Source organism: Podarcis bocagei, assembly GCF_964188305.1.
Source record: "Podarcis bocagei genome assembly, chromosome: 2".
Lineage (NCBI taxonomy): Eukaryota > Metazoa > Chordata > Lepidosauria > Squamata > Lacertidae > Podarcis > Podarcis bocagei.
The window spans coordinates 110,527,784-110,554,941 of NC_138126.1; the positions used below are offsets into that span (position 1 = coordinate 110,527,784).

The 27,158-nt window shown below is 41.3% G+C and overlaps 1 protein-coding gene across 1 annotated transcript in view; it reads left to right on the forward strand.

The window, feature by feature from the left end:
- Positions 1 to 304: 304 nt before the first annotated feature.
- Positions 305 to 27,158, forward strand: part of SMURF2 (SMAD specific E3 ubiquitin protein ligase 2) — a 66,715-nt gene continuing 39,861 nt past the window's right edge. Inside the window, exon 1 of the mRNA XM_081183901.1 lies at positions 305 to 1,735. Within this exon, the coding sequence (XP_081040027.1) occupies positions 1,684 to 1,735 (52 nt within the window). The 5' untranslated portion in view covers positions 305 to 1,683. The remainder of the gene's footprint in view (positions 1,736 to 27,158) is intronic.

Below are 27,158 nucleotides of genomic sequence, written 5' to 3' on the forward strand. Positions count from 1 at the left end.
AGGTGGACCTTGAGATATTGTGGTCCTGAGCCATTTAAGGCTTTATAGGTCAAAACCAGCACTCTGAATTGGGCCCCGAAACTCAATGGTAGCCGATATGCTCAAACTGTCTTGCTCCAGCGAGCAACCTGGCTGCCAGATTCTGCACTAGCTGAAGTTTCCAAATCATCTTCAGAGGCAGCTCTACATATAACGCATTGCAGTAATCTAACCTCAAGGTTAGCAGTAGTCAGGCTCTCCCTGTCCAGATAGGGGACATTATCATTTAGTTGCTCGATAGCATAGAGGCGCTGTCTGATAACAAGCAAGATTGTTTTCCATGAACATGGTCTTAACGGTGTGTCCGTAAGTGGAGACAAATTCTGGATGTTTTCCATTTGGAGCGCTCGCAGGCCAGTGTTTCCCAATTGCTGGTGTTTATACTACATTTTTAAAGGTTTGCCTTGAGAGCGTCTGTAAACCTTTTTTGTTGACCACCAGCATTACGCTTTCCATTCTTAAGTTCAGAATAGAGTAGTTGCTCTAGAAGACGATAATCAGACATCCGAACAACATGATCAGTCCTACAAAGTTGACGTTGAAGAATCATTGCTTTGACACTGCTGATACTTGCTTCTTCCGGTACCCTGGCATTAGTTCACCTGTCTTCCCAAGTGATACGTAACTTTTTTTGGAGATACCACTGATGCAATCTTTTGAGGAGTTGGCGTTTATAAGTGGTTCAAGCATACAGTAAGCTAAGCTTGGTAGCACAATAACTTTGTAAATGAGCATTTTGGTTTCCCTGCAAACATCCCGGTCCTTAAACACTCTACGCTTCCGTCCGGACAAAACTGCGCTCGACGATGCCGGATTTTGGCATCGGCCCTTGTGGAAAGGTAGAAGCAATCAACACTTTCCAACGTTACACAGTCGTTGAGTTGGGTTTGTGGCACTGCAGAGGGCTTGTTGGTGCAGCTCTTTGGCTTTTTGGGGGATGTCGAGGGACAGGCCCAGCTTTCCTAGGAAGCTTCTGCTGTTCCCCAAGTGGAGCGCTGGCAGATTGTTTCCCCATTGTGGGCGTTTATATGACATTTTTTGAGAGAGTCTTTAAGCTTCTTTTGTTGGACAGCCGGCATCACGGAGCTGGCCGTGCCTGGAGTTCTCGCAAAGGGCGCTGGGGGTCGGGCCCCCATCGATGTTCTTCCGCGCGGCCTCGGGAGGCTCCAGAACGAGGGGGCCTTTTACCGAAGGGCCGCCCGCGACGCCTCGCCGCCGCCGCCTTGAAAGGGGGGGCCCTGTCGTTACTGCTGCTCCTTCACGAGGAGGCGAGGCCTGTGAGGAACTGGGCCTGAGGCGGCGAAGCGGGGGGGGGGGAGGAGGAGAGCGAAGCGGCCGGCCGGCCTTGGCGCGAGCGAATCCGCCGCTCCCCCCCTCAGGCTTCTCCCCCGTCTGCCGCTTTGTTGTACTCGCCGCCTCAGCCTCGGGCGGGAAGGGAAGGGCAAGGCGGCTGCGCCTCCGCCTCCTGACGCTCATGGCGACAGTGGGCACATCCGGGCTTTTCTCCATTCGGCGTCGTGAGGCGCGTCCAGCCCGACTCCATTAGAGGCTCTCTCTCTTTCCCTTTCCCTCCCGCGCCGCCCCGTCCCCGGCGGCAGGGAAGGAGGGTTACCGCCGGGCTCTCGGGAGGGATTCCCGGGGGTCATGTCCAACCAAGGGGCGAGGAGGAACGGGCCCGTCAAGCTGCGACTGACAGGTGAGAGGAGCCGTTGCGCGCGGCGGGGCGGGCGGGCAGGCAGGCGGCGCGCACGCTTCGCTCCCGATACACACGTTACGAGGAGGAGAGCGAGGCCCGAGGGGCCTCGTTTGCCTTGTGGGGTGGGGAATGGGGGGGAAAGCAGGTCGGCTTTGGCAATGGAAGGGCCACCCGAGAAGAAAGAGGCGTTGTGTGAGGAAAGAAGGGTGTTGCGAGGGGAATATAATTCGGGTCTGTGGAGAAGCCGTTCGGAAGTTGCGGGACGCTGAAGAGGGCGGTGGGGGTGGGGAGAGAAAAGGGCCCCAGGTTTTGTGAGGAAAGGAGAGAGAATTTCGCCGTTTGTTTTCAAAAATAATAATAAGGGAAACGTGAGGTGTTTGTGTATGTTTGTGTTTCAACCCACTGGCCGGGAGCCTCGAGGAGCGAGCTGCTTCCCCCACTGCCTTGTGTATGTGAGACTCTCTCGAAAGCTTCCAGGCCTCGGGAGAAAAGTAAGCTCTTCACCCCACGCTCCCACCCCGCGATCTCAGCTATCGTGAGTGGGGGGTGAAGAGTTTGCCGAGGGGTGCGAGCTTCCAGGTGCAACGGTTGCTGCACACGACGCCCTGAAGGGACGCATCCTGCAAAGCGTCGGACTCTTCCGATAAAGCCCGTCTGAAACTCCAGGGCTCGAGCATCGGGAGAGGTTTTTCTTTCTCTATCTCTCCAGCATCTGGATTGCTCAACCGGTTCGTTAGGATGTGAGGCCGCTTTGGGACGTGGGTTTAAGTGTAAGTTGTGAAGCGAGGGGAGGGTTAGAGAGAGTTTGATCCCTTTCCTCTGGCAGCTTAAACTTGAATGAGTCTCTGCCGCTTTGCGCCCTTGTTTTCGCCCTGCTGGAAATCCACTTCCGCAAAGGAACGTTGTGTAAGGTTGTGCCTTGATGAGATGGAGAGGGCAAGAGCACGAACTTTTTGGGTATTTTCTTTCTTTCTAATACTGGATATATATATGTATGTGTTTGGGTCTCTAAAGAAGTCTGGAGATGGAAGGAAAGGCTTTTTGGAACAAGCTGGTTTGACTGGAATGTGCAATAGCTGTGGTTCTGTTTTGATGCTTATGCTACCATAGCGCAGAGCAAAAACTTGCTTTTAAGCTTTGAAAATCATATTTTTTCAAGTTTATTACTGTTACTGTTACTATTATTAATTTTTACAAAGTAATAAAAAAAGTGCCACCCCACACCCGAGACCATTCTATCGTAACTATCCAGCCTCCCAACATATCAACACCTCTTGTGATGGTTTGACCCCTTTCCGTTTAACAGTACGAATTCTACAAATACCTACCATATCTCCTCAAAATAATTTCTTCTCATATTCTCTGTCTTAACCTTAATAGCACATCTTTGAAAATCTTCAGATGCCTTGATTGGAAAATGTTTTGAGGCAGTTGTCTTGGAGGACTCCTACTTCAGTTTCTATTTCCACCTCACATGTTAGGATTTAGGATTCATATCCATGCTTGTTTGTTACAGTAAAAAAAGACCTTTTTTAACAAAAAAGATATGTGCTTTTAAGCCAGTGTCTCATCTACTAGATGAGAGCCTTGGGCAAATGATGATAGTGCTTTCTTTATATACCGATTTTCAGGTAAACCTCATGAAATAGCTTACATAAAATATTAAAACAGTAAGCACGAATTAAAACTAACAAAACACACATATGTATGCCCTGGATTAATTTTATGTGCAAGTTAGATTGCATCTTCCCTCAGAGCAAGATTGTTTTCAGGTAGCACTATGATGGCTGTAAATCATTATTAAAAGCAGACCTGTCCCCAGCCTGGCAGAGGTTGTTCTTGCTAATAGCTTGTATTATCACCAACCATTTTTGAATGGTACCATCTTGCAGTCTCTATAATCTCTTGTGAATTTTACTAACATATATATTCTTGTTTGTGTGGCTCTAGTTCTAATTCTGCAAGAACATAATTGGGAAATTTCCAAAGTTGATATATTCATATTTATTGGGGGGACGGACTTGTGGCCCTGCACATGTTGTTGGACTTCTACTCTCATCAACCACAGCCAGCATTTGTTGTTGTTGTTTAGCCGTTTAGTCATGGCCTACTCTTTGTGACCCCATAAACCAGAGCATGCCAGGCACTCCTGTCTTCCACTACCTCCCACAGTTTGGTCAAACTCATGTTAGTAGCTTCGAGAACACTATTCAACCATCTCGTCCTCTGTCATCCCCTTCTCCTTGTGCCCTCCATCTTTCCCAACATCAGGCTCTTTTCCAGGAAGTCTTCTCTTCTCATGAGGTGGCCAAAGTATTGGAGCCTCAGCTTCAGGATCTGTCCTTCCAGTGAGCACTCAGGGCTGATTTCCTTAAGAATGGATAGGTTTGATCTTCTTGCAGTCCATGGGACTTTCAAGAGTCCCCTCCAGTACCATAATTCAGAAGCATCAATTCTTCGGTGATCAGCCTTCTTTGTGGTCCATATGATGTCCAGCATCATATGCAGAGCCAAAGAAATCAGGTAAAGCTGCAGAAAGAAGTTTGGGCAAATGCACTTTGTGGAGCGCAACATCCTTGGTCTAAAAATTGGCTGAAGGACTGTTTTACTGTTTTGCTGGTATTGCCGCTGCTCTGGAGAAGGAACAGTGAAGTTCAACAAAGACTGGATTTACCAAAGACGTGCTTTACAATCTTTTTAAACCAGCAAGTGGATAGGTAGTCATTACGTCTGTCCCTTCCCCTTGCACATTTTCTAATGCTCTCAGATTTGTAATTTTGGAACTATAGAAGCTTGTCTCAGGGAAGGATTAATTAGTATTCAAAGTACATAACACTACTTAAGTAATAGAAAAAAATTATAGGTAATTGTAAAATTATAGACATCAAGCAGACACCCTATGACCTTTTAAAATGTGTTTTTTTGGGGGGTGTTATTGGGTTGTTCATTTTATTTTGATTATATATTTTGTGGCTTTATATTTTGATTTTGTTCTGTGAACTGCCCTGAGACCTCCGGGTATTGGGCAGTATATAAATTCAATAAATAAATAAATAAATAAATAAATGCAGACCAAAACCCTTGATACCATTAAGATTAAATATTCTGAATTTTGGCTAACTTTAAATGTGCATGTCATGCATCACATTCTTTTTTGTAGGGAAGCTTTAAATGCATAAGGAAAGTTGCTATAGAAAAAATATTGTTAAGTATTTGAAAGTAAGTAATATTGAACTCAGTGGGACATCTAAGTAAACATGTATAGGAGTGGCTGAAAGTGGTTTTCTTAGGGTTTGCTTTAGAATATCTAAATCTCTTGTACTTTGTGGTTTTGATAATCCATTTTGGTATGAAACATACTTCAGGAACTTCTAAATGCTAAAACTATATTGAGCTAAAGTTCTTCCTTGAGTGTGATTAGGAGTAGTTTACTATAACAATGTTGACATATCTAGTTTCAGTGTTTTTAAATTTTATGAGGCTAGCAGTCTTCTGTTTTGGCTTCAACCTTTTTTTCTTGTCCCAGTTCAATTCTGTAAGCAATATGTAGTATTTATTTATTTCACATTTATTATCTCGGTATTTGATAGTATAGACTGTGAAAACTGGATTGGAAAAACTGGATTCAATTAGCAGTTTTCAAGACGTAAACATTAAAAGTTTTAGATGGAAACATTGTTTTGACTGACTGGATAAATGACAGGATAGTGTTTGATGTGAGGCCAGGAACTGATTTGGAGCTAATGCCCAACTTCTATGTCCATCTTGAGGAGCCAAATAAAATATTTAGCCTAGGCCTGATTTAGAAGAAAAGGTTGATTCTTTTGAGGTTTTAAGAATGTTCTGAGAAATGTTTGGCATACCTTTGCACTAAGTGTTTAACAGTTTATTTAGATCTCTGTTTTATAACCACTGTAGAGACATAACTTTGAATTTTACTGGATGTCCAGCTTATTCATAGTTCTTCTGTATCTTTGTTCACAGTGTGTCTTATTTACTTGTCAAAACATCAGTGTGCAGTCTACAACAAGTTGCCATGTGTTTGGCTACTGACAATGCACCGATATATGAAAATAACACTAAGAATATTATTTGAATGAGAATAGGTTTCTGGTTGTGCACGGTATTTCAAGCAGATCTGAACTTGCACTTTTACTACTGTTGATTTATGGGGATGGGTCACCATCTGCCTTCTGTAACTGGATGTTGAAAATGGGCTAGCTGTTTGAGAAGGCTATTTCCCCCCCTTCCCCAAAAATTGACTACTGAATTAAGTTGGATATCCAAAATACTATGAAAAACTACGTTGTGTATAATGTATGTTAATGTTAAAACAGAGTTTTGCTTTGCTGCCTATACTGAAACTGCAGCATTCAGAAGTGTTTCATTGCAGATGAAAAGTAAGGCTGAAATCCTATTTAACTTGGTGGGATTTACTTATGCATAAGATTTTGCTGCATGTATCATGAAAATGCTCTAAATTGAGATAGTAGTAATTAAATGTTTGGGATGGTAATTGTATTGATAAAGTATCAATCTGGATGAAATGTGCTGGTTAGATGTTTTGATGCTTTAGGTTTACACAGGTAACTGTAAATACTGTGGATATTTTCCTTTCAATTCCAGTATGAATTCATGGGTCCACAAGGATGCTGACTCCTAACCTTAGCGGTGAAGTATTTGTGCTTTTTAAATAGATGTGGTGCATCATTAAGGACAACATCAGAACTATTGGATAGCCACTTAGTTAATGAGACTGTGCTTCTGCTGGTGAAGCTTTAGTATAATCATATTAGATTCTTAGTTCTCTTTTAAAGGCAACTGAAAGGGATTTTTTTTTAATTGGGGAAGCAGATGCCATTGAGGAATATATCCTAATAAGGACTATATCACACATACTTCCGTACTTTACGTGAGAAATCCTGACTTTTTCCATCCAGTAACATGTATGGACTATAATGTGAATGCAGACTTGACAGCAATTCCTGTGATTCTGTTGGCTAGAGAAAAAGCAGTTTCAAAAGTAGGACAGTCAGGATTGCTAAAGTGTAGAGTAAAATGTCTTCTCTAAACCTTCTTTTAGGTTCTTCTTCATTACATTATTTATAAACAACTAGTGTTTTCCCCCTTCTATAACCTTGTCTCTACCATTTGTAATTTCTTATCTTCTTTCTTTAAAAAAAACTATAACATTTCTCTTTTCTCCCTCCAGGGACTTTAAAAAACCCCTTTAAAAATGATTTTCTAATATCAAACATTACCAAAAAAAATACAAAAAAATGAAGAAATAGAATAAATATATACCATGAGAATATTTTAACTCCAAAGGACTGGACCCCCAAATCAGGAAAGAACTCCCCCCCTCAATCCAGACAGTATAAGTAGATAGAACAAGTGATTAGAAATTGAGGCATATAAGGACCTGAAATATTTGATGGGAAAATGATGGCACGAACATTAAAATAATAGAAGAAACAATATCATACTTACTTAAAATTATTATGCATTCCATATCCCAGCATAATGAGATGGTGGGTTTTCCTTTTCCTTTTATAAATGTAATAAAACTATACCAATCTTTAATGCATTTATCTGATTTTGAAGAGTCATGTACTCTGATTTCATGAATTAGTTTTTCCATATATTCTAAATAGCATAGGTAAATAGGTAAAGGTAAATAGGTAATAGGTAAATACCATACCTTATGGTGCCACAAGGTTAAAGTAGTTCTCTTTAAATCTTGCCAGTACGTAGTGATTGTTATATGTTATATGCCAGTACTTAGTGATTTCATTTCCATGAAAAGAGCTGCAAAAAAGGAGGGAAGGAACTAAGAGTCAATGAATACTATGTAAAATTCAGTCAGTCTCTTTTTCTGAGCTGTCATTTCGGCTTCTTCATATTTGTCATCATATTTATTATGGATTTGTTGCCCAGATTGAAACAAGCTGTCTCTCATGAGCTTATATCCCTAGGAGGAATATGAAAACATAAAGCTTCTGATTAACCCAAAGGCCTGAGATGATCTCAAAAGATTCCAGTTCCTTCTTAAAGGGGATGCTGTCAAAGGGTCTGTAACCAATAAGGCCAGGTCATCTGCACACAGATTTAATAGGTGGGCTCATCTTGTAATACTATTATACAAAATAATTTAACAAGATTAGTAATTTTCAATTTTCAATAGCAATTGAAATTTTCAATAGCAATTTTCAATAGCAATTGAAAGGTACCCTCCTTTTTCCAATTACAGTGGTATCTCGGGTTACATACGCTTCAGGTTACAGACTCCGCTAACCCAGAAATAGTGCTTCAGGTTAAGAACTTTGCTTCAGGATGAGAGCAGAAATTGTGCTCCAGTGGCACAGCAGCAGCAGGAGGCCCCATTAGCTAAAGTGGTGCTTCAGGTCAAGAACAGTTTCAGGTTAAGAACGGACCTCCGAGGTACCACTGTATAACTGATAGATATTATAATCACCAGGAAATTATGTTTCATTTATGTGACCAAAAAGAATGTGCAAGGGATCTACTGGGAGTTAATAGCCTGTAATGTCCCTGCTCCTGCCTACCTAGCATTTCGAAAGCACGTCAAAGTGTGAGTAGATAAATAGGTACCGCTTTGGCAGGAAGGTAAACGGCATTTCCGTGTGCTGCTCTGGTTCGCCAAAAGTGGCTTAGTCATGCTGGCCACATGACCTGGAAGCTGTCTGCGGACAAACGCCGGCTCCCTTGGCCAATAAAGTTAGATGAGAGCCACAATCCCAGAGTCGTCTGCGATTGGACCTAACGGTCAGTGGTCCCTTTACCTTAATGTATTCTATATGATCCACAACTGATTTCCAAAATGCATTTCTTTTAGGACAAACCCAATATATATTGAGAGTGGCTAACTTATTGCATTCAGATGTTGTTAGACTACAGCTTCCATACTCTCCAACCATTTGCCAACTAAATGTTGCTGTTTGTTTTCTATACTTTATATCCCTTTCTTCTGTTAGAGCAGGAATGAGGAATCTGTGGCCGTCCAGATGCTTGATTCCATCTGTCCCAGCCATCCTGGCCAATGGTCAGGGATGACGGAAGCTGTAGTCCAACAACACCTGGAGGATCATAGCTTAGCCAGTCTTGTAATATATATTGATGAGATCTGCTCTGTCTGCTTGGCAGTGCCAACAAGTGTCCTTTGTTCCTGGGTATTTTCTACTTGGTTTCAGTGGTGTTAGATACCATCTATAAAAGCTTTTATGGGAACTTTCCTTAAGGTAGGCTTGCCATATTTCAAACAGTGAAAATACACAGAAAGGTTGTTGAGCTTCTTTTGGCAAAGTTGTTGAGCAGTTTTTTTAGGTATTTTTATGGAAAGTCACCAAAAACGGCACTGCTGATATGGGCTGCCATACACCCGGATTTTCCCAGACATTTTAATGATTTCTGCCTGGACACTACTGACAACTGCAGAATTCCAGATATGTCCGGGAAATCCCAGACATATAGCAACCTTACTTAAGGTTCATGCTTGAAGTCATTTGTGGGAATTTTATATACCATTCCAGCTGCCTAGAGAAGTACTTATCTGTAGATCTCTCTCCAATTTAACTTCATAGGGATTTGGGTGCAGGTGTGACTCAAATAACATTTTATATAGTTTACAATGAAATTCTCAAAATTCAGTTATGTAGGGGGCAGTATTAGCCATGGCTGATGTTAATTTAGCCCTATGACTAAGCATAGTTGAGGTTGGCAAGGGTGGGAAGAATTTTCATGTTCATGCGGAGAGCAGCTAGCTGGTATGATACCAGGGAAGAATAAGGTCAAAGACTGGAAATGTTTCCTCAGGAACTTCTGTTCCTATACCAGATTGGTTTTTGTTTTTGTTCACCGCTTAAGCGCTTTCTTGCAATCAAGTGGTATATAAATTTTGTAAAATAAAATAAAATGCTAAGCCAGTGTTTGTGTCCCATTTCTGCTCCTTTCTCACTGAACCTGCAACTGAAAAAACCCTTCCTTCCTTTGGAATCTTTGCCACCCTCTCCTTTCTATATTTTTTTCTGTCATGAATTAAGGATATCTCAGGGTGGATTGGTTTAAACTGGTGATTGAAATCATGATTTAAATTACCCTGGAAAAAAGAGAGAGGCTTAAATCAGCAATTTAAGTCAACTTTCTGATTTTGAAAATCATAAAACAACTGCAACTTGCTAGTTCCTGGCCACCAGTATAAACCCAATTTATAAATAAATTTATAAATAAAAAACTAGCATACTATGGCTTGTGTTTGTTCATCAGGATTATAGATCAGGATTCCTGACATTACATCTGAACCAAGCTTAGATTCCTTACATTAAAATGCTATACTTGGATTAAACTGATGCAGGTTATGGTGTGAGTAAGTCCCTAAAGCAGCACTGTGTGTGGTATCTTTCTGCAAACTTGTGGACACAAATTGTAGAGCTGGTTTCGTCCTCTAGTGCCATATATGAGCCCAGTACATCTGAGATTGTTGCCAAAAGTCTTATTGCTGAGGGTCTTATTTATATTCCAAGCAAGGAAAACAAAGGCCCTTGAGAGGGGTAAGACCTCACTAGCTCTCCTATGCCTGTGAAGTTTGCTCATCTTTGCATATCTCTTAGAAATGTTGTCTTTAAAAAAAATTCTTTTAACTGGCTGTTGGTGGCTGAGGTTTTAACAATTGTTATGCACATTCATGTGTTTGTTTTCAGAAATAGGACATGGTAGAAAACATGGCAACTAAAATCTTGTTTCCTACAGCAAAAAATGTGTGTGTGCGAAACAGTGTAGGAGTATTTCTAAGATGTGAGATGCTTTTAGCAGGTGTTTGCTTTCTGGAGAAGTGGAAGAGTAAAAAAGACTTTGGATGGAAGAACAGGACTGGCTGAAAATATGTGCAACTGTGCCAAGGTGTTTGTGGACACAATTTAACTGTATAAGAAATGTGGCAGACTGCCATTGGGAATTACAGTACAGCCTTGTGTCAGATGCCCCATATCCCCCATAGTTTCCTTGTGTCCTGACACCATTACATTTGTTTGCTGTCTTGCTCCACAGGAGTGTGGGTAATTCAAAGTGTAATGGTCATCTACAGTTATGCAGTCTTAAATCATTTCTGAAGTTAAAGTGACATGTGACATTTGTGGGAAAGCTAGGGATAAGTAACTCATGAATAAATATTGATAATGAATTAAACCTCTCCTCCCATCCACATTTTCTGTGATTTTAGAATGATTGAGTTTTGATATTAAGTGTTTTAGTTAAATAGATATGTACCCAGTTGTTCAGAATGACATAATCTCCTCTCCCCCTTTGTACAATGTGAGTTGAAGTAAACCAGTAGATCACAGTGCTAATGATTGACTAAGCTGACTGAACAGATAGCGTATATTTCTTTATTTGCTGTATGTGTATAATATAGAGAGAGCAATAATTTATGGATAACACATAGAGTATGGTTCAGGAATTATCCTTGATTGTGCTAAGTGGGTCCAAAATGCTGGGGAATGTCTCCTGGTTCTTAAGGAGGAAAAAGCAGGTTTCTGAATACACTGCTGATCTCAGCTGATTGCTGTAGTTGCATTCCATTTTGTATAGTTGTTAAAACATCTGTGCTTGTTGTAAAAAGCACCAGTCGCCACAGTGAATATAGTAAGACTGCCGCAGTCTTTCAAACAGAATGAAAATGGTTACTAAACAACTTATACTGTCTAGAAAGTAGCAAAAGTGACTTCAGACTTACTTTTGTGTCTGTTAATGTGCGGTAACTACAAAGTTAATAGTAGTTTCCTTTGCCTTAGCTCTCTAATTTCCTGTCCACCAGTATCAGTTGCTATAAGCAGCCACTTCTTTTATTTTGAACAATATTATGTAATACTGTATGTATGATTTTCCTCCTTCCGTTTTATTTTGGTCTTGGAATAAAAGCTAGAAGCACCTTTTATCAGTGCCTAAAGTGCCTTTAATCAACTGCAGTTGGTATGACAGCTACAACGCTTCCTGGACTGGGAAAGCTTGGCCACAGTAGTTCATGCATTTGATTCTTCAAGACTGGTTCACTGCAGTGTACTTTATGTAGGACTTGCCTTGTGCTTGATCTGAAAGCTGCTGTCAGGGCAGAATCCTGGAGCACGTTTGCTGACAGTAGTTAGATATTTTAGAATAGAACATCTATGCTCATCTATACTGGTTCCTGATTTGCTACTGGACCAAGTTCAAGGTGTGACTATTAGTATATAAAACCCTTAACAGCTTGGGACTAGTTTACCTTTGAGGTCGCCTTCTCCCATATGTACTCGCTTGACTGTTTCAATCTGTGGAACTGGCACTGTTACAAGGTGCCACATAATATTCATTCCACATTTGCAATAAATCAGTGTTTTAGTGTGACAACACCTAGACTTTGGAACTCCCTGTCTATTGACATCAGTTTAAACAAACCTACTCAGGTATGTAGAATGCTCATGTGTGTTTTAATCTATTTTTAGTTTGTCACCGATTGACTGTTGTACTCGCTTGACTGTTTCAATCTGTGGAACTGGCACTGTTACAAGGTGCCACATAATATTCATTCCACATTTGCAATAAATCAGTGTTTTAGTGTGACAACACCTAGACTTTGGAACTCCCTGTCTATTGACATCAGTTTAAACAAACCTACTCAGGTATGTAGAAGAAGAAGAAGAAGAAGAGTTTGGATTTGATATCCCGCCTTTCACTCCCCTTCAGGAGTCTCAAAGCGGCTAACATTCTCCTTTCCCTTCCTCCCCCACAACAAACACTCTGTGAGGTGAGTGGGGCTGAGAGACTTCAGAGAAGTGTGACTGGCCCAAGGTCACCCAGCAGCTGCATGTGGAGGAGCGGAGACGCGAACCCGGTTTCCCAGATTATGTGACTACCGCTCTTAACCACTACACCACACTGGCACCACACTGTAGAATGCTCATGTGTGTTTTAATCTATTTTTAGTTTGTCACCGATTATAGATTTTTTTTAATGCTTTAGTCTTTTAAAACTGTTTTTCAAATTATATTTTATTACTTTCTAAAACATATATGAACAATAAAACACAATTTAGCCTGCAGCATATGAAACATAACTGGATTTCATAAAGTTTACATTAGAGTTACAAAAATAGATGTCCAGATTTGATACAATGTGTCAGTGTCAAAGTCTATCTGGAGGTGAATGACTTTATCCTCAAAGTATTTCACTGAATGATCACTGTCATTCTTTGGGGGTATCAGAGGATTATCTGCCATTACTGGCCATTTTGTGATACAATAGGAGATAAATTGTTTCAGTGCTTAAAATATTTGGGGGCATTGCTGAAACTGTTTCTGTGAATAACCCTAAAAATGTACCATATTTACTCGGATCTAATGCACAATCGAATCTAATGCGCACCTCAGTTTTCAAAACCTTAAAACCAAAAAAGTATTTGCTGGTGAATGTAAATGTGCCATCAAATCTAACACGTGCCCTAATTTTTGCGAAGTAGTTTGGCCAAAAGGTGCACATTACATTCGAGTAAATACGGTAATTTAATTTCAAGAGAATCAAGTTATTGGTTGGTTTCCATGGTTTTCTCAGTTGTCTATGTTTCAGTTCTTAATAGAAAAATGCCTTTATTATTATTTTCATAACAAGCTGTTTTTTTATTTCCTTCAGTCTTGCATTGCCTTACATTATTAACTTGAAAACACTTTACAGAGTGCCATAAAGAAGGAACAATTATTTTTCTGCTTTCCAGAAATTATCTGCTTTCCATATTATCTATGTGCAGATAGTAGATACCAACATTCTTTATGGAATAGAAATTTAGTATTGAATACAACCCTTTTTTTCTTTTAAAAGTTTTATCAAATCAGCTGTTTCCTGTGCAAATAGATTTTAAACTTCACAGCTCTTTTGTGAAATAAATATTGAGTTACATTTCTAATTATTTGAATCAAAATGTGTAAGCCTACCACAGTCCTTCACTGTTATGCACGTAATCCTGTGGGAAAGGGGTGCACAGATGTGGTTATTGGTTTTTACTAAGGACGTCAGCTTACATCACCAAAGGTGTATAATTCTCACACATAGTTCTCAACATTCTCGATGGGAAGTTCCCCCAGAAATTACGTCAAAAGGAGTTTATGTGAGCATAATTACAGTGAGATTGCATGTCAGTATGTGTTTGTAATTAATCTATATAATTTGTTAAAGTTTTGCTTATATGACAGGAAAAAGGGTAAAAACATTGCCACTTTATATTAACAGTAAGAATTATCTATCAATCCTATCTTAAATGTATAAATTAATACAAGAAGCCCATACGTTCAAATAGGTATCTAAACATGATTGTAAGCCAGTGAGAGCTTCAGGCCACAGATTAATGGATGGTGATTTTTAATCCTTTCAGCCTTGCCACCATAAGGACTCACAGGATCCACTTTTGTTGTCCATTTGTTAGTGTCCATGCCATAGGAATATAATTTAAGAGTGTCAATATCTAGCAATATCAAGGACTTCTCCAAAATAAAATTAATATGAACAATATTTTCTGACTTGAAATTGAACGACAGGGTGGAGGACGAGTCCACATTATATGCCTATTTGTGCCCCACACTCAAATTTCTCCTAATAACTAGCAATGCTAAATTTTGATATCAGTGTGTTAACTCTACATTTAATTTCTAAACTGAATCAGTGATCCATTTTTAACATAATAAATAACCACAATGTACCATTAAGCACACCAGCCTCTGTGAACCCCAGTGACGCTTCAGACTCAAGTGCTCCCTCATCCCTTCTATTACCGCATGGCTACAAATAAGAATAAACCACAATTCAGTTTCATTTTCCATAATTCCTCAGGTTTGTTAAACCAGTTTTGGAAGCATAATTCAAAGCCTGCTTTTTTGCAACTGAGGTTTGTTTGAGCCCACAGAAGCTTGTGCACAGATCCCTAAACAGTGGTCGATTCCTATGTGTGAACAAGGCTAATTGATTTTACCAGACAGAGTTAAAGGAGCCTTTTCTATGTAAACGAAGAACCAGTTTGTTCAGTTCTCATCTATGAATATTTACCCTCTACTTATGTATTTTGTTTTCACCTCTTAAAAATGTAGTCTTCCCAGTAACTATCAGGTATTGTTTCAACATATCAGTCATGGACATTTCTTTTTTGCTTGCTGCTTTGGATTTGTGGTAGCAGAGTAAAAGAGAAGCACTGGAAAGAAGACAATAGCATCGTTCAGCATACAGATACAGATCTCTCAAACTGTCACGGGCGCTATATCGGAATATTAAAAAAACCCCTATGTGTTGCATTCAATGCTTCATGAATAGATTTCTGCTCACACAATAGAACTTCCCTTCTCCTGCAGCCTCCCCCCCATAGGGTACCCAACAAGCCTTTTGCACTCATATAGTGGTAGCATTGGATACAACCCAGTTTCTTCATAGGTAGAATGTGCAAAATGAATGCAGTACAACTAAGAGATGCAAGGTTGGTTGTAAGAATAAAATTATGTAAGTGATACTCAACTTAATTGTAACTTAACATGGTTTAGTAGCCAGATTTGCACCATCATTGAGGAAATATATGAAGTGGAAAATTTATTTTACATCAGCACTTTTCTTGAAGATTTGAACCACCATTATTTAAATTGATCCACTCTGTGTGTGGAGGACTCTGTGGATTGGTGTGGAGATTGTGCAGGTCAAAAAGCCGTTGGTGGGAGCCTCTGATAGACCTCAATCCCCTTCCACATTGAACCCTTCCATTTGTACAAGGGACCCTCTGGGTACAACCAAGAGCGATAAGGCTAAATTTTTTCTTATTCTAAATTTCAATATTTTTAGGCAGTTGGGACAGAGGTAGAGAGTGACTTGGAGGCTTTCAGGAAGATGTCTAGACAAGCTTTGCTAATAAAAATGGGCATTTCACTGTAGAACGAGACCCCTTTAAAGTTGTTACCTTGAGCCTGATGTGGTGATGCAAAAAATGAATTTTGGTACTGCTTTGGCCTTACATGTTTTCTCCCTCCCAAAGTTGGGCTGAATCCAAATGTTCCCTTCCTACAACAGAGGAAGAAATGTACTAATCAAAATGCATTGTTAAGGCATTTAAGGGTATTTATTATTGGAGATGCAAAAATATAACTTGTGTTTCCAGCTTTCAAGACTAGCCATTTCATCAGTTATCCTAGTGCACTTGCATGGCATGAATCAAGGTTCACATTTCCATATGCGTATTTGAGTTTAATCACAGCAATAGCTATCATTGCTTCTAAGTAGCTGTTTTATCCAAGGCCCTTAAGGTACAATGATGGGCCCTCTAAAAGTATCCAGATTGGAGTTAGGTCAGTAACACAGAAACAGGTTTACTTTTGTGAAACAGACGCTAATGACTTGTAAAACCTAAGTGTTGCTACATATTGGTTCTCTTTAAAGTATGACTTTGTAGATTTAGCTTAGTTATGTTTAAACAGATGGGCTGCCAAATTCCTTCAGTCTGTACAGAGTGTAATTTTTTAATGCTCTTTCTCCTCTCCTCTCCTCTCCTACTCTCTAAACTTCTGTCCACACACACAAAAATAAAGATGAACTATTCAGCTGACAAGAATAACCCTAAGAAACTCCGATTTTACACTTTTCTGTATAGCGCCGCCTTCAGAATTAGTGTCTTAAATCAGATACAGTCAATAAATTATTATTATTTTCTGTTGGGGAAAAGCAGACTAAGGAAAACTAGAGTACAATATTTGGAAAATGGCGAACTAGGATTATTCTAAAGTGCTTCTGTCACTTTAGCAGAAAGGGATGATTAATGATGTCTGATAAAACAGCACAAGGTCTGGTCTGTCAATTGGCAGTAGGAGTTTTTACTTAAAACCAGGTATACAGAAGTAGTTAACCTATAACAAGGATACAGGAAAAGCCTCACAAGTCAGCCATGTAGGCAGAAAGGATGCCAAATGGGAAATGATTCACCGTCTCCGAATGGGATGAGCAATGAGCAGAAACAGTTTAAATTTCAGACTTTGGGCTGGATTCAACTAACTGGTCCTGCTAGCGGAAGTTTGCATAAGAACTTCCGCTATTGCAGTGGGGTTTCCCCTGTCTCCTCTCCATGGGCGTCCCCCAAATTGGCTGGGGAAGGGGTCAGGAGAACCTCCAAAACCGCATGCGAGGGGAGGAGAGGGGAGACCTATCAGGCAAGCAGAAATGCTTGTATTTCCCAAGCATTCGGCTTACTTTTATGTTGAATTTCTACCTTATCATTTGGCACATTACTAACCAAATACAGTGGTACCTCCGGTTGTGGATGGGATCTGTTCCGGAGGTCCGGTTGGATCCTGAGGTTTCTGCAACCTGTGGACCGCTTCTGCGCATGCGCGCGACGAAACCCAGTAAAATACTTCTGGGTTTGCTGCATGTGCATCCCGAAGTTTACGTAAACGGAGGTACGACTGTATATGATAATGCCTGTATCCATCTTGCCCTATGTCTCAGTGTGCCCTGTGCTTCAAAATTCTTAATGAAACATGGATGAAAGGCTAGTGTAGTAGCGGCAAGGAAATCAGTTTCATTTGTGTGAGGTATATATTTTTACATTCAGCAGATGTTCGTGGCCTTTGTAAATTATGCATGTGGTGAAAACCACACAATATAACGTGCCAGCTATTCAGATGACAATCAGACTCTCAGATTCATTGTTTCAGAATGTGGAATCCTCCTGAGTTTCAGTCATGTATGTGCATGCAACAAATGCGTAGACAAGTGCACAAACCTTTATGAGTGTGTGCATCTCAATCTTGTACATCTTTACTTGAAAAGAAGTTCCGCTTGTGAAGAAAGACCCTGATCTGCCCCACCATTTCTCTAAGGCAGCTTGTCACATATCTCCTGCTAGCCTCATCAAACACATGTTGGGGAAAGAGGGAGAGAATTAAGGCAAGCTTTATTCCACCTCCACCCCACTTGGAACCCCTTTTGCAATCTCTGCACCTTCCTCCTCATTTCAGTAGCTTCCTTCATCTTGTAATTCCCGGAAGGATCCTCGGCCGCCATTCTAGACTCACTTAACCAAAGAGCCTTAATCCCATTGAACTCAGTGGACAGAGGGACAGTTAAGTCATTTTGGACTCTTGCGCTGGTGAGGGTCTTACAGGGGAAGCGGGCCCTGGACTTTTCACTTGCTTCAATAGGTGGATGACCACTGAGAGGCCCTCCTACTTATTCTGCTGGGGGGGGGCACTTGGATTTCTGCCCCACCCTGAGAATATCACTGTTGGTGGAATTATGGAATTGTATAGCAGGAAGCGTCCCCAAAGACCCCAACCCCTGCAATGCAAGAATCTCAACACATAGTCCCCCATCCTATTTGAAACCATACCTGACACTGCTTAGCTCTGCAAATGTGCTAACAGTTTTGTTGCTGCAGGAATTAAGTATATCTAACAGGACTGCAGAATGAGGGAGAGCCCGCCTCCTTTCTTTAGTTGCAATTTTAGGAAGAAGAAAAAAGTAAAAGAGTAAAAATAAAATGCCCCTGCCCTACAGTCTTGGTAATATATTTAGAAGAATAATACTTCACTTTTTTTTTCTTGATGGAGGCGATGATAGCCACTTCAAGCTACCCATTGCATAAACACAGCACCTCCCGGCATCAGCTCACCGCCCTCACCCACCTCCAACCATGCCACGCCGAAGCAGCGCCGTGCCTGGAGCCTCCGTTTGCTGTGGCCACTGCGGCACGAAGCGGCCAGCTGAGCTGGGAAGTGCTGCATCCAGCCTCCGCCTCTTCCCCACCGGAGGAGTCACCCTCCAGCCGCTGCCCGCCTCCTCCAAACCCACCGGCAGTGCCATCCTCCCTAAAAAAACTCTGGGAAAGGGGGGGCGCCGGAGGGAGCTTTGCACCACGCCGGATATGCTTACGACGGCTCTGTCTGGGAGACACTCAGGGAGTGTGGACTGCTCTTCAAAATATGGCAACCCTAGACTGTAAGGGCAAGAATAATGGGAGCGGAGTATAAAATTCAGTGCAACAGTTGTGCTAGCAGAAACTTCCTGTTGCACAACAAGCATCAGGGCCACACAGCAGTCTGTTGCACAGCTAGCCATGAGAAGTATGCTGACTTCCTGTGCATTATTTTTTGGAAGTCATTCCGCTAGTATATTGAATTCCTCCCCCTCTGCGCAATGGGACTTATTCACAGGAAGGTATGCTTAGTATTATACTATGAAATCTTCAGGATCTATTCTAGGAGATGCCGTGTTCAGATAACTGATGGGCAAATCAGGGGTAACATGTCTTTTGTTGCTGCTGTGCCCAGCAGACCAGCTGACTGCAGCCAGGCAGGTGGAGATGCTAGGTGTCAAGTGTGGCGATGGACATCTCCATCCAGTTACAAAAGGCCAGTTGCCAGTTGCAAAATGTGACTGGCACCTGGCTAATTTCGAACGCTTACCAGGAAATTGTTCTTGGGCTTGTTGGGAGGAAGGGTGGGAGACAAATTTAATAAATAAATAAGTTAGCATTTTATTTGATTTGCAGCTGGTCATGGCACAAGGAAATGAACACTCACACATACTCAGGAAGTTCAATTATAGAATCATAGACTTGGGGAGTTCTTTCTAAGTGTCTGATTATGTAGTTACAAATCCATATGGCAGGTTGATTTTTGTGGGAAGGCATCTACAGTTATGTTGAACACAGAAAATATCAGACACGTGTTATAGACACACTCAGTGAGGAAAATGACAACATCCTTAGCTAATCTCAGACCTCTCACATTATTAGAAATAATCTCATATCTACATACATCAGGATGTCTAGATGATGTGCATTTATCATGTTGCTTTAGTTGCTATATTCCTATAATTTAAAAGTTCTGTCAAAAGGTTTTCTCCAGTAATGTATAGTAAAGCAAAATGTATAATATATCCTTGTACTCTGAGGTTCTTTGCTTCAGGAAGAGGCAAACAAATAAGTGGGAAGGCACAATAATGTCTTACTGTGTCTTTGCTTCGCTTCTAGAAGAGAGAAAGGAGGAGAAAATAGGGGTCTGCTGCTTTCAGTAGCAGTCATGTGGCTTCCACATTCTTTTTTCCTCCCTTAGAGTAGTTACTAAGATCACAAAGATGAAAATGGAACACTGAAGGTAGTGGATTCTTGTCTTTTGTGGAATTGAAGGAGGAAGAGGAAGGGAATCTGCAAAATTATAAACTTTGTTTTTTCTTAATGAAAAGAGAACCTTGATCTTGGCAGGGAAATGGGAGGAAACTTTCCTATTCCTGAAGAGTTTATCTGTAAATGTAAATATACACTGGTTAATATTTAAGCCATATACCTTTTCACACAAGCTCTGTGAATCCATGCTACGTATTGCAAAGAGAGCATAGTTTCTAGAACTACTGCAGGTAGTCTCTTAAGCTTCTGTACCACTATTATAAATATTTCAGTAAAATGTCATTAGTTGTATCCAGTAACAACTAGATTGCTAGGATTTCTTGTGTCTTTCTATTCAGGATCCAGCATAACCCGTCCAAATCTTATTGTCAAAAAGCTTTCTTTTTAAACTGTATATTAGAGTGTGCTTTAAAAAAAAAGGGTGTAATCTCCTGGTTTTAAAATGTAACCCATGAGCAAGTCTTAGAGTGACATTCGATGTTAGTCGCCCTTGGAGTAGACCCACTAAATAACAAGTCCATAAATTTCAATAGGCCGATTTTGAGTATGACTTAGTTGGATATTACCCTGAGAGTTGAAGGTATCTCTTGGGTCATATAAAATATGAATAGTATTTGAATTTTTGAAAGTCACTTCCATGCTAATCCTGGGAGGTAGCTATGTAATATTGTAAATAAGTTTTGAGAAACAAAAATGCAAAACAGTACAATTCAGTCCTGATTTCTGAGGGAGATGCAAAAAGATAAAATTCCTAAAACTCTTGTGTGAATGGGTCATCCCAATACGAGGCAGCACTGAAATTCTTTCTTAAAAGAATACAGTGGACCCTCCGGATACAAACTTAATTTGTTCCAGTGGTCCGTCCACAACCTGAAAAGTCTGTATCCAGAAGCGCTGCTTCTGCTCACATGCGCGACATGATAGAGCGTTTCTGCATGCACACATGGTGTGAAACCTGGAAGTATACACTTCCAGGTTTGCCATGTTCACAACCCAAAGTTTACATATCCGGAGGGATACATAAGTAGAGGTACGACTGTATAATGTACAAATAATAAATTATTGTACTGTACAAATAATAAATTATTATTATTAAGTCATCTGAAGGCAGCCCTCTTTAGGGAAGTTTTTAATGTTTGATGCTGTACTGTTTTTAATATTCAGTTGGAAGCCGCCCAGAGTGGCTGGGGAAACCCAGCCAGATGGGCGGGGTATAAATAATAAATTATTATTAAATTATTATTATTATTAATGGAGTCTAGATTTATTTATTTCTACATTTAGCCGTCTCCCCTAGAGATTTCCATTAAGGGGACAGAACGTTGTCTGTTTCATACACTTTCCTTACCATTATCCCAAAGATGCTGTCTTTTAGATCTTAAAACATCCTTTGAATGACTACAAGCAACCTCATTGTTCAGTGTAATATGAGAACCACTGTATTATATTCAGAATTTAAGGAATAGCACTGACAGCTATGGGTGCCCACTTCTGCAAAGGATGGTAAATACCAGCTGCGATGCCCTATTGTCCATAAGGTGTAAAATTGCTCTCAACTTAATTTTAAAAGTGAATTTGTTTAAGTATCCTGCCTTGTTACCATAATGCCCCCTGAGTGGCCTATAAATAATAGTTCCATCAATACTTAAAATTTCAAAAATGTTAAAACTGCTTTAAAAAAATTACAAAGCATAGTGGAGCAAGAAAAGAAGTAAAAAATTGAGTTCAGTCAACTACTCCGAAGCACTTGGGCATATGCAACCATATATTTCTGATAGTGAACTAATTGTTCAGAAGGAACCTGATTTGGAGAGAAAGTTCCATAAACAGGGTGCTGCCACTGAGATGACCCTGTCCTTTCTGGGCACCCCCTAATGTCTCTCCTCACTCAGTAGTTGTCTTTTTTGTATATATTTTTTATATTTGCCACACTTTCTCTACTGAAAACTGAGGAATAAAACAGTAAGTTTCAAAATAACGTAAGTATCATGGCACTTTCAATGTTGTTTCTCTAGAAGAAAGAAGAAATGTGTAATGGAGAGGCCAATCTATCAGTTTCAAAAGCAATATTGCTGACTGCTGTTTTGCTCCCAAAAGGCTGTTGCCTCCAAGTATAGTAGTTAGCTAGTTCAAATTTCCGCGACAGGGTGAGCTCCCATTGTTCTGTCCCAGCTCCTGCCAACCTAGCAGTTTGAAAGCATGCCATTGCAAGTAGATAAATAGGTACCGCTGCGGCGGGAAGGTAAACGGCATTTCCATGCGCTCTGGCTTCTGTTACAGTGTTCCGTTGTGCCACAAGCAGTTTAGTCCTGCTGGCCACATGACCCAGAAAGCTGTCTGCGGACAAATGCCAGTTCCCTTGGCCTGAAAGTGAGATGAGCACCACAACCCCATAGTCACTTTGACTGGACTTAACCGTTCAGGGGTCCTTTACCTTACCTTACCTAGTTAGCTAGTTGTCTAGTTTCCTTTAAGGAACTGAAAGGCTGAGACTATTTAAATAAAGTTTTCCAATGGAGACTGAATATTATCTACACAAAAGGTAAGCAATTTCATTTGCTTAGGCAATTGGAGTTCAGTGTTCATTCTGAAAGATGCATTTTGTTGCCTTAGCTTATAGTTGTGATGGTTTTAGTAAGTGTCTTCTGATTAAATAAAATAAACATAATCCAATTTAAACAGTGTGCGTAAGGTTAAACGGGAGCTAGCATGAGCAACACAGCTCATCGCTTGTTCAAACACATGGGTAGTTTGACAGATACTATGTATCTCACACTGCAGTTTTCCAAGAACCTAGAAGTTGTTGTTTAGTTGTTTAGTCGTGCCCGACTCTTCGTGACCCCATGGACCAGAGCACTCCTGTCTTCCACTGCCTCCCGCAGTTTGGTCAGACTCATGCTGGTAGCTTCGAGAACACTGTCCAACCATCTCGTCCTCTTTCGTCCCCTTCTCCTTGTGCCCTCCATCTTTCCCAGCATCAGGGTCTTTTCCAGGGAGTCTTCTCTTCTGATGAGGTGGCCAAAGTATTGGAGCCTCAGCTTCAGGATCTGTCCTTCCAGTGAGCACTCAGGGCTGATTTCCTTAAGAATGGATACGTTTGATCTTCTTGCAGTCCATGGGACTCTCAAGAGTCTCCTCCAGCACCTAGAAGTAGCAATTAGTAATTTCTAGACGGGGGTCCTCAAACCTTTTGAACAGCATGCCAGTTCACTGTCCCTCAGACACTGTTGGGGGCCAGACTATAGTTTGAAAAAAATATGAACAAATATTTTACTCACCTGCTTTTGAAGGTTTGCGGCCTTCCCATTCCCCAGCCTTATGGCAAAAACGCAGGGAGGCTTTGCTACAGCTGGCTGGAAGCATGTCCCATCTTTAGCTGGCACTGAATCCTCGAGATGCCTGTCTCTCCCTGGAGCCTTCCTGCAGAGGAGGAAGTTCGCCTCCCCACGTGAGCTGCTTTCTGGCGGGTGAGCGATTTTCGGCAACCCCACCCCAACAATCAAGCGGCCAATGCCGAAAATCGGTCATCCGCTGAAACGAAGCGCGAGCCCAAGATTGTAAGCGGCGATTAGCTGCTTGATTGTTGGGGGGGGGGGGATTCTGAAATCGCTCACCCACCTAAACACAGCACACAACCACTGGCACTGGGCATGAGGAGGAGGAGTCCAAGAGCGACCCTGCCAGGCGGTGCCCTATTGGTTGGCGCCAAAGCCCGTCAAACGCATTGTGGTGCTCGGATTGGCTCTTTCCATGTTAAACAGCGGCGGGTTCTGCAATGGCTGGACAGGCTGGGTTCAAGACCCTGGCGGGTTAGATCTGGCCTGCGGACCGTACTTTGAGGACCCCTAGACCTCATGTAGTGCCTGCTCATGTTGCTTGATAGGCAAATATTCAGAAAGATTGCTTTGATATACTGGGATTTTGAATCTTTCAGCAGGCATGATGTATTCACATACACTAAACAGCAACAAGCAGTGGAAATTTCCTCTGTTTGCTGAATATCCTAGATTTTTTAAATGCTAAATAGGGGTTGACCATACCTGGGATGTTGCTTGTGCCTTTTCCCCATGCTAGTCGAAAGTGCTAGCAAATTGTGCACAGGGGGAGTGAACTCTAGAGTGCGAAACCAACAACAATGGCATCAAATACTTGTGAAATCCTGTTCATATGAGGTGCTCTTTGGTTTCAGGGTTTAAACACTTTACAGAGTTGCCATTGGTGGGGAAGCAGGCATCTGAAAGAACTTTTAGAGACAAAGACTTTATTTCTCAAGTTTTTATAGAAGGTGCTTTCAAGTTTAATTTCCAGTGTTCTTTTTGACAACTGTATTAAATTAGCGAGCAGAACTAGTGCAAAAATGACATGAATTCATCATTGATTGCATTGAAGAAATATGAATAAGAAGAAGAAGAAGAAGAAGAAGAGTTTGGATTTGATATCCCGCCTTTCACTCCCCTTCAGGAGTCTCAAAGCGGCTAACATTCTCCTTTCCCTTCCTCCCCCACAACAAACACTCTGTGAGGTGAGTGGGGCTGAGAGACTTCAAAGAAGTGTGACTGGCCCAAGGTCACCCAGCAGCTGCATGTGGAGGAGCGGAGACGCGAACCCGGTTCCCCAGATTACGAGACTACCGCTCTTAACCACTACACCACACTGGCTCTCAATGTATTATGTCTCTGGGAATTCAGTGTGCATGTTTTCTTTTTTCTTTTAATTTTGGCTTAGAAAGTAGAAAATGGGAGGAGGAGTGGAAAAGGAAGCCTTTTGTTTACTTCAAAACAATACTGTGAAGTAGACATGATGTTTAAAACAGGAGTCTAAACATGGCAAATGTAGGCAGACTGTGTCCACAAGTTACTCAGGAATCCTAAGTGCAGATTGCTGGAGTCTGATATTTCTTAAGGAAATTCAGATTTACTTTTAAGAGGAAATTTACCCCAGAATTTTATCACTGAATTAGAAGACTGGCATTGTTCATATGTGTCTATAAAAATACTGTAATTTAACTGGAATTTGCTTGAAAGCTCTTCCGTCTTCCTCCCCTTTTTGGTGTCCTATGCAAAGTTTAAAATATTTATTTTTTAAAAAATTATAAGCTTAATAATATACTTAAAAACACTCCATTATCAAGTGGTCACTGTTACACTTTGCAGTACCTTAGTAATATCATTTGATTTAGGTGCTGGAATGCTATAATGTTCAGAAAACAATTCTGATTTATTTAGGCCTGGATTTTTTAAAAAGTTACAATATACTCTTGTAGTTAGGCAGTTCTGTGTAACTGCAAGTCACATTTTATTTCGTATGAGATTAGCGCCGCAACCGCAGAGTCGGTCACGACTGGACCTAATGGTCAGGGGTCCCTTTACCTTTACCTATGCACACTTGTGTAGGAACTTAAAGTACAAATAGAAATCTAATTAGATTATTTATTATTTAAAACTAGTCTTTGTTTGGTAATTTCAAATATTCCTAGAAATTGCTGCCCCTGACCTTGCCTATGTCCCACCATTTCGTCCAGATACATAGATAGCAACACTTGTCTCAGCAGGCTGGCTTCATGGCAGTGCCAACAGCTCCTGAAATCCCACTCAGATTTATGTTTGGAGCATAATCCAGCCAGAGGAAAGATTTAAGCAGATGCTTAACTCTTTCACCTAAGCATCAGTGCTAACTAAGACTAGCTGGTAGCCTACAAACTTTACTATAGTTCCTATAAGGAAGTTTAATGTTTAGCGCGTTGTTGTAGTATCCATACTGTCAACTTTTCCCTTTTCTTGTGAGGAATCCTATACAGAATAAGGGAATTTCCCTTTAAAAAAGGCAAAAGTTGGCAGCTATGGCAGTATGATTAGTTACGAATAACATGCTTTTAACACACAATTACAAATATGGTAGTTGGGTGCATATGCTTTGTACGTAGTTCCACATAAAATTAGCTCTTTTAGAGATGAGATGACTAGGCTGTATTGCAGGATGCAAGATCTTGTACTCCAGACTGGTTAAATACCCATTGGCAATCCAAGGAGATGCAGATATGCATGAAAGTGTATCTTTTGACTTGGTTCTCCAAAGAACAACACTATACTACACAAGCTGTTTTTCCAACTCCCCTGACTTTGAACAGTGGTTTGCCTTGTGGCATGTAATGCCTTGGTGCTTGGGAGTTTCACTGATAGTGGATTTGCTGTGTTTCCATATCATGAGTTAGAAGATAGGTTAGAGGATGTTTACTCTGACATAGTAGGAGGTATTTTCAAAATTATACTTCTTACATTTTTAGGAATATCCGGTATTTAAATTAGAGCAATCGTGGGAGGAATATTATAAACTGGCAGAAACGAATCTGATACAAAAAAAGTCCCTAAGTAATTGAAAAGTGATTTGAATCTAGTAAACTTAATAGCGCTTTTTCACCTGCCCCTTCTGGAAGCAGCTCCAGCACCCATGGAAAAGGTGCTCCTAGGGGGTTGAGAGACCCTCTAGAGCAGTGGGGGCAAACCTATGGCACGCCGCGTGCCAGAGGGGGCACCCTCTGTGGGCATGTGCGCCGTCGCCCCAGCACAGAGACATCAGAAGGCGAGGGCAGCTTGTTGAGTCCTCAGCTCAACTTGTGTCCGAGTAGAAGCGCCTCAGGTGGGGTGTTGGGGGTGGGTGTGTGCAAAATCGAGCCACAACCTTCAGGGTGCGCATTTTCCCTTGGGGAGCCGCCACTGAGGGTGGGGAGGGCGCAGCGCTGTGCACGTGCTCAGAAGCGCGCTGCCACATTGGTGGGCTGCTGAAAGTTCCGATCACCCGTCTTCCTCCGCCTCCTGCTGTGAGGGTGAAGCTTTACACCAGGGGTCAGCGAACTTTTTCAGCAGGTCCACTGTCCCTCAGAACTTGTGAGGGGCTGGACTATATTTTGAAAAGAAAAAAGAACGAATTCCTATGCCCCACAAATAACCCAGAGATGCATTTTAAATTAAAGCACACATTCTACTCATGTAAAAACACTAGGCAGGCCCCACAAATAACCCAGAGATGCATTTTAAATAAAAGGACACATTCTACTCATGTAAAAACACGCTGATTCGAGGACCGTCCATGGGCCGGATTTAGAAGGCGATTGGGCCGGATCCGGCCCCTGGGACTTAATTTGCCTACCCATGCTTTACACACCCTCCACCCGGGGCCAGTGGGAGTGGAGGCAGAAGTGGAGTGGAGGCTTTGCACTCCCCAGCTCAGCTGCCT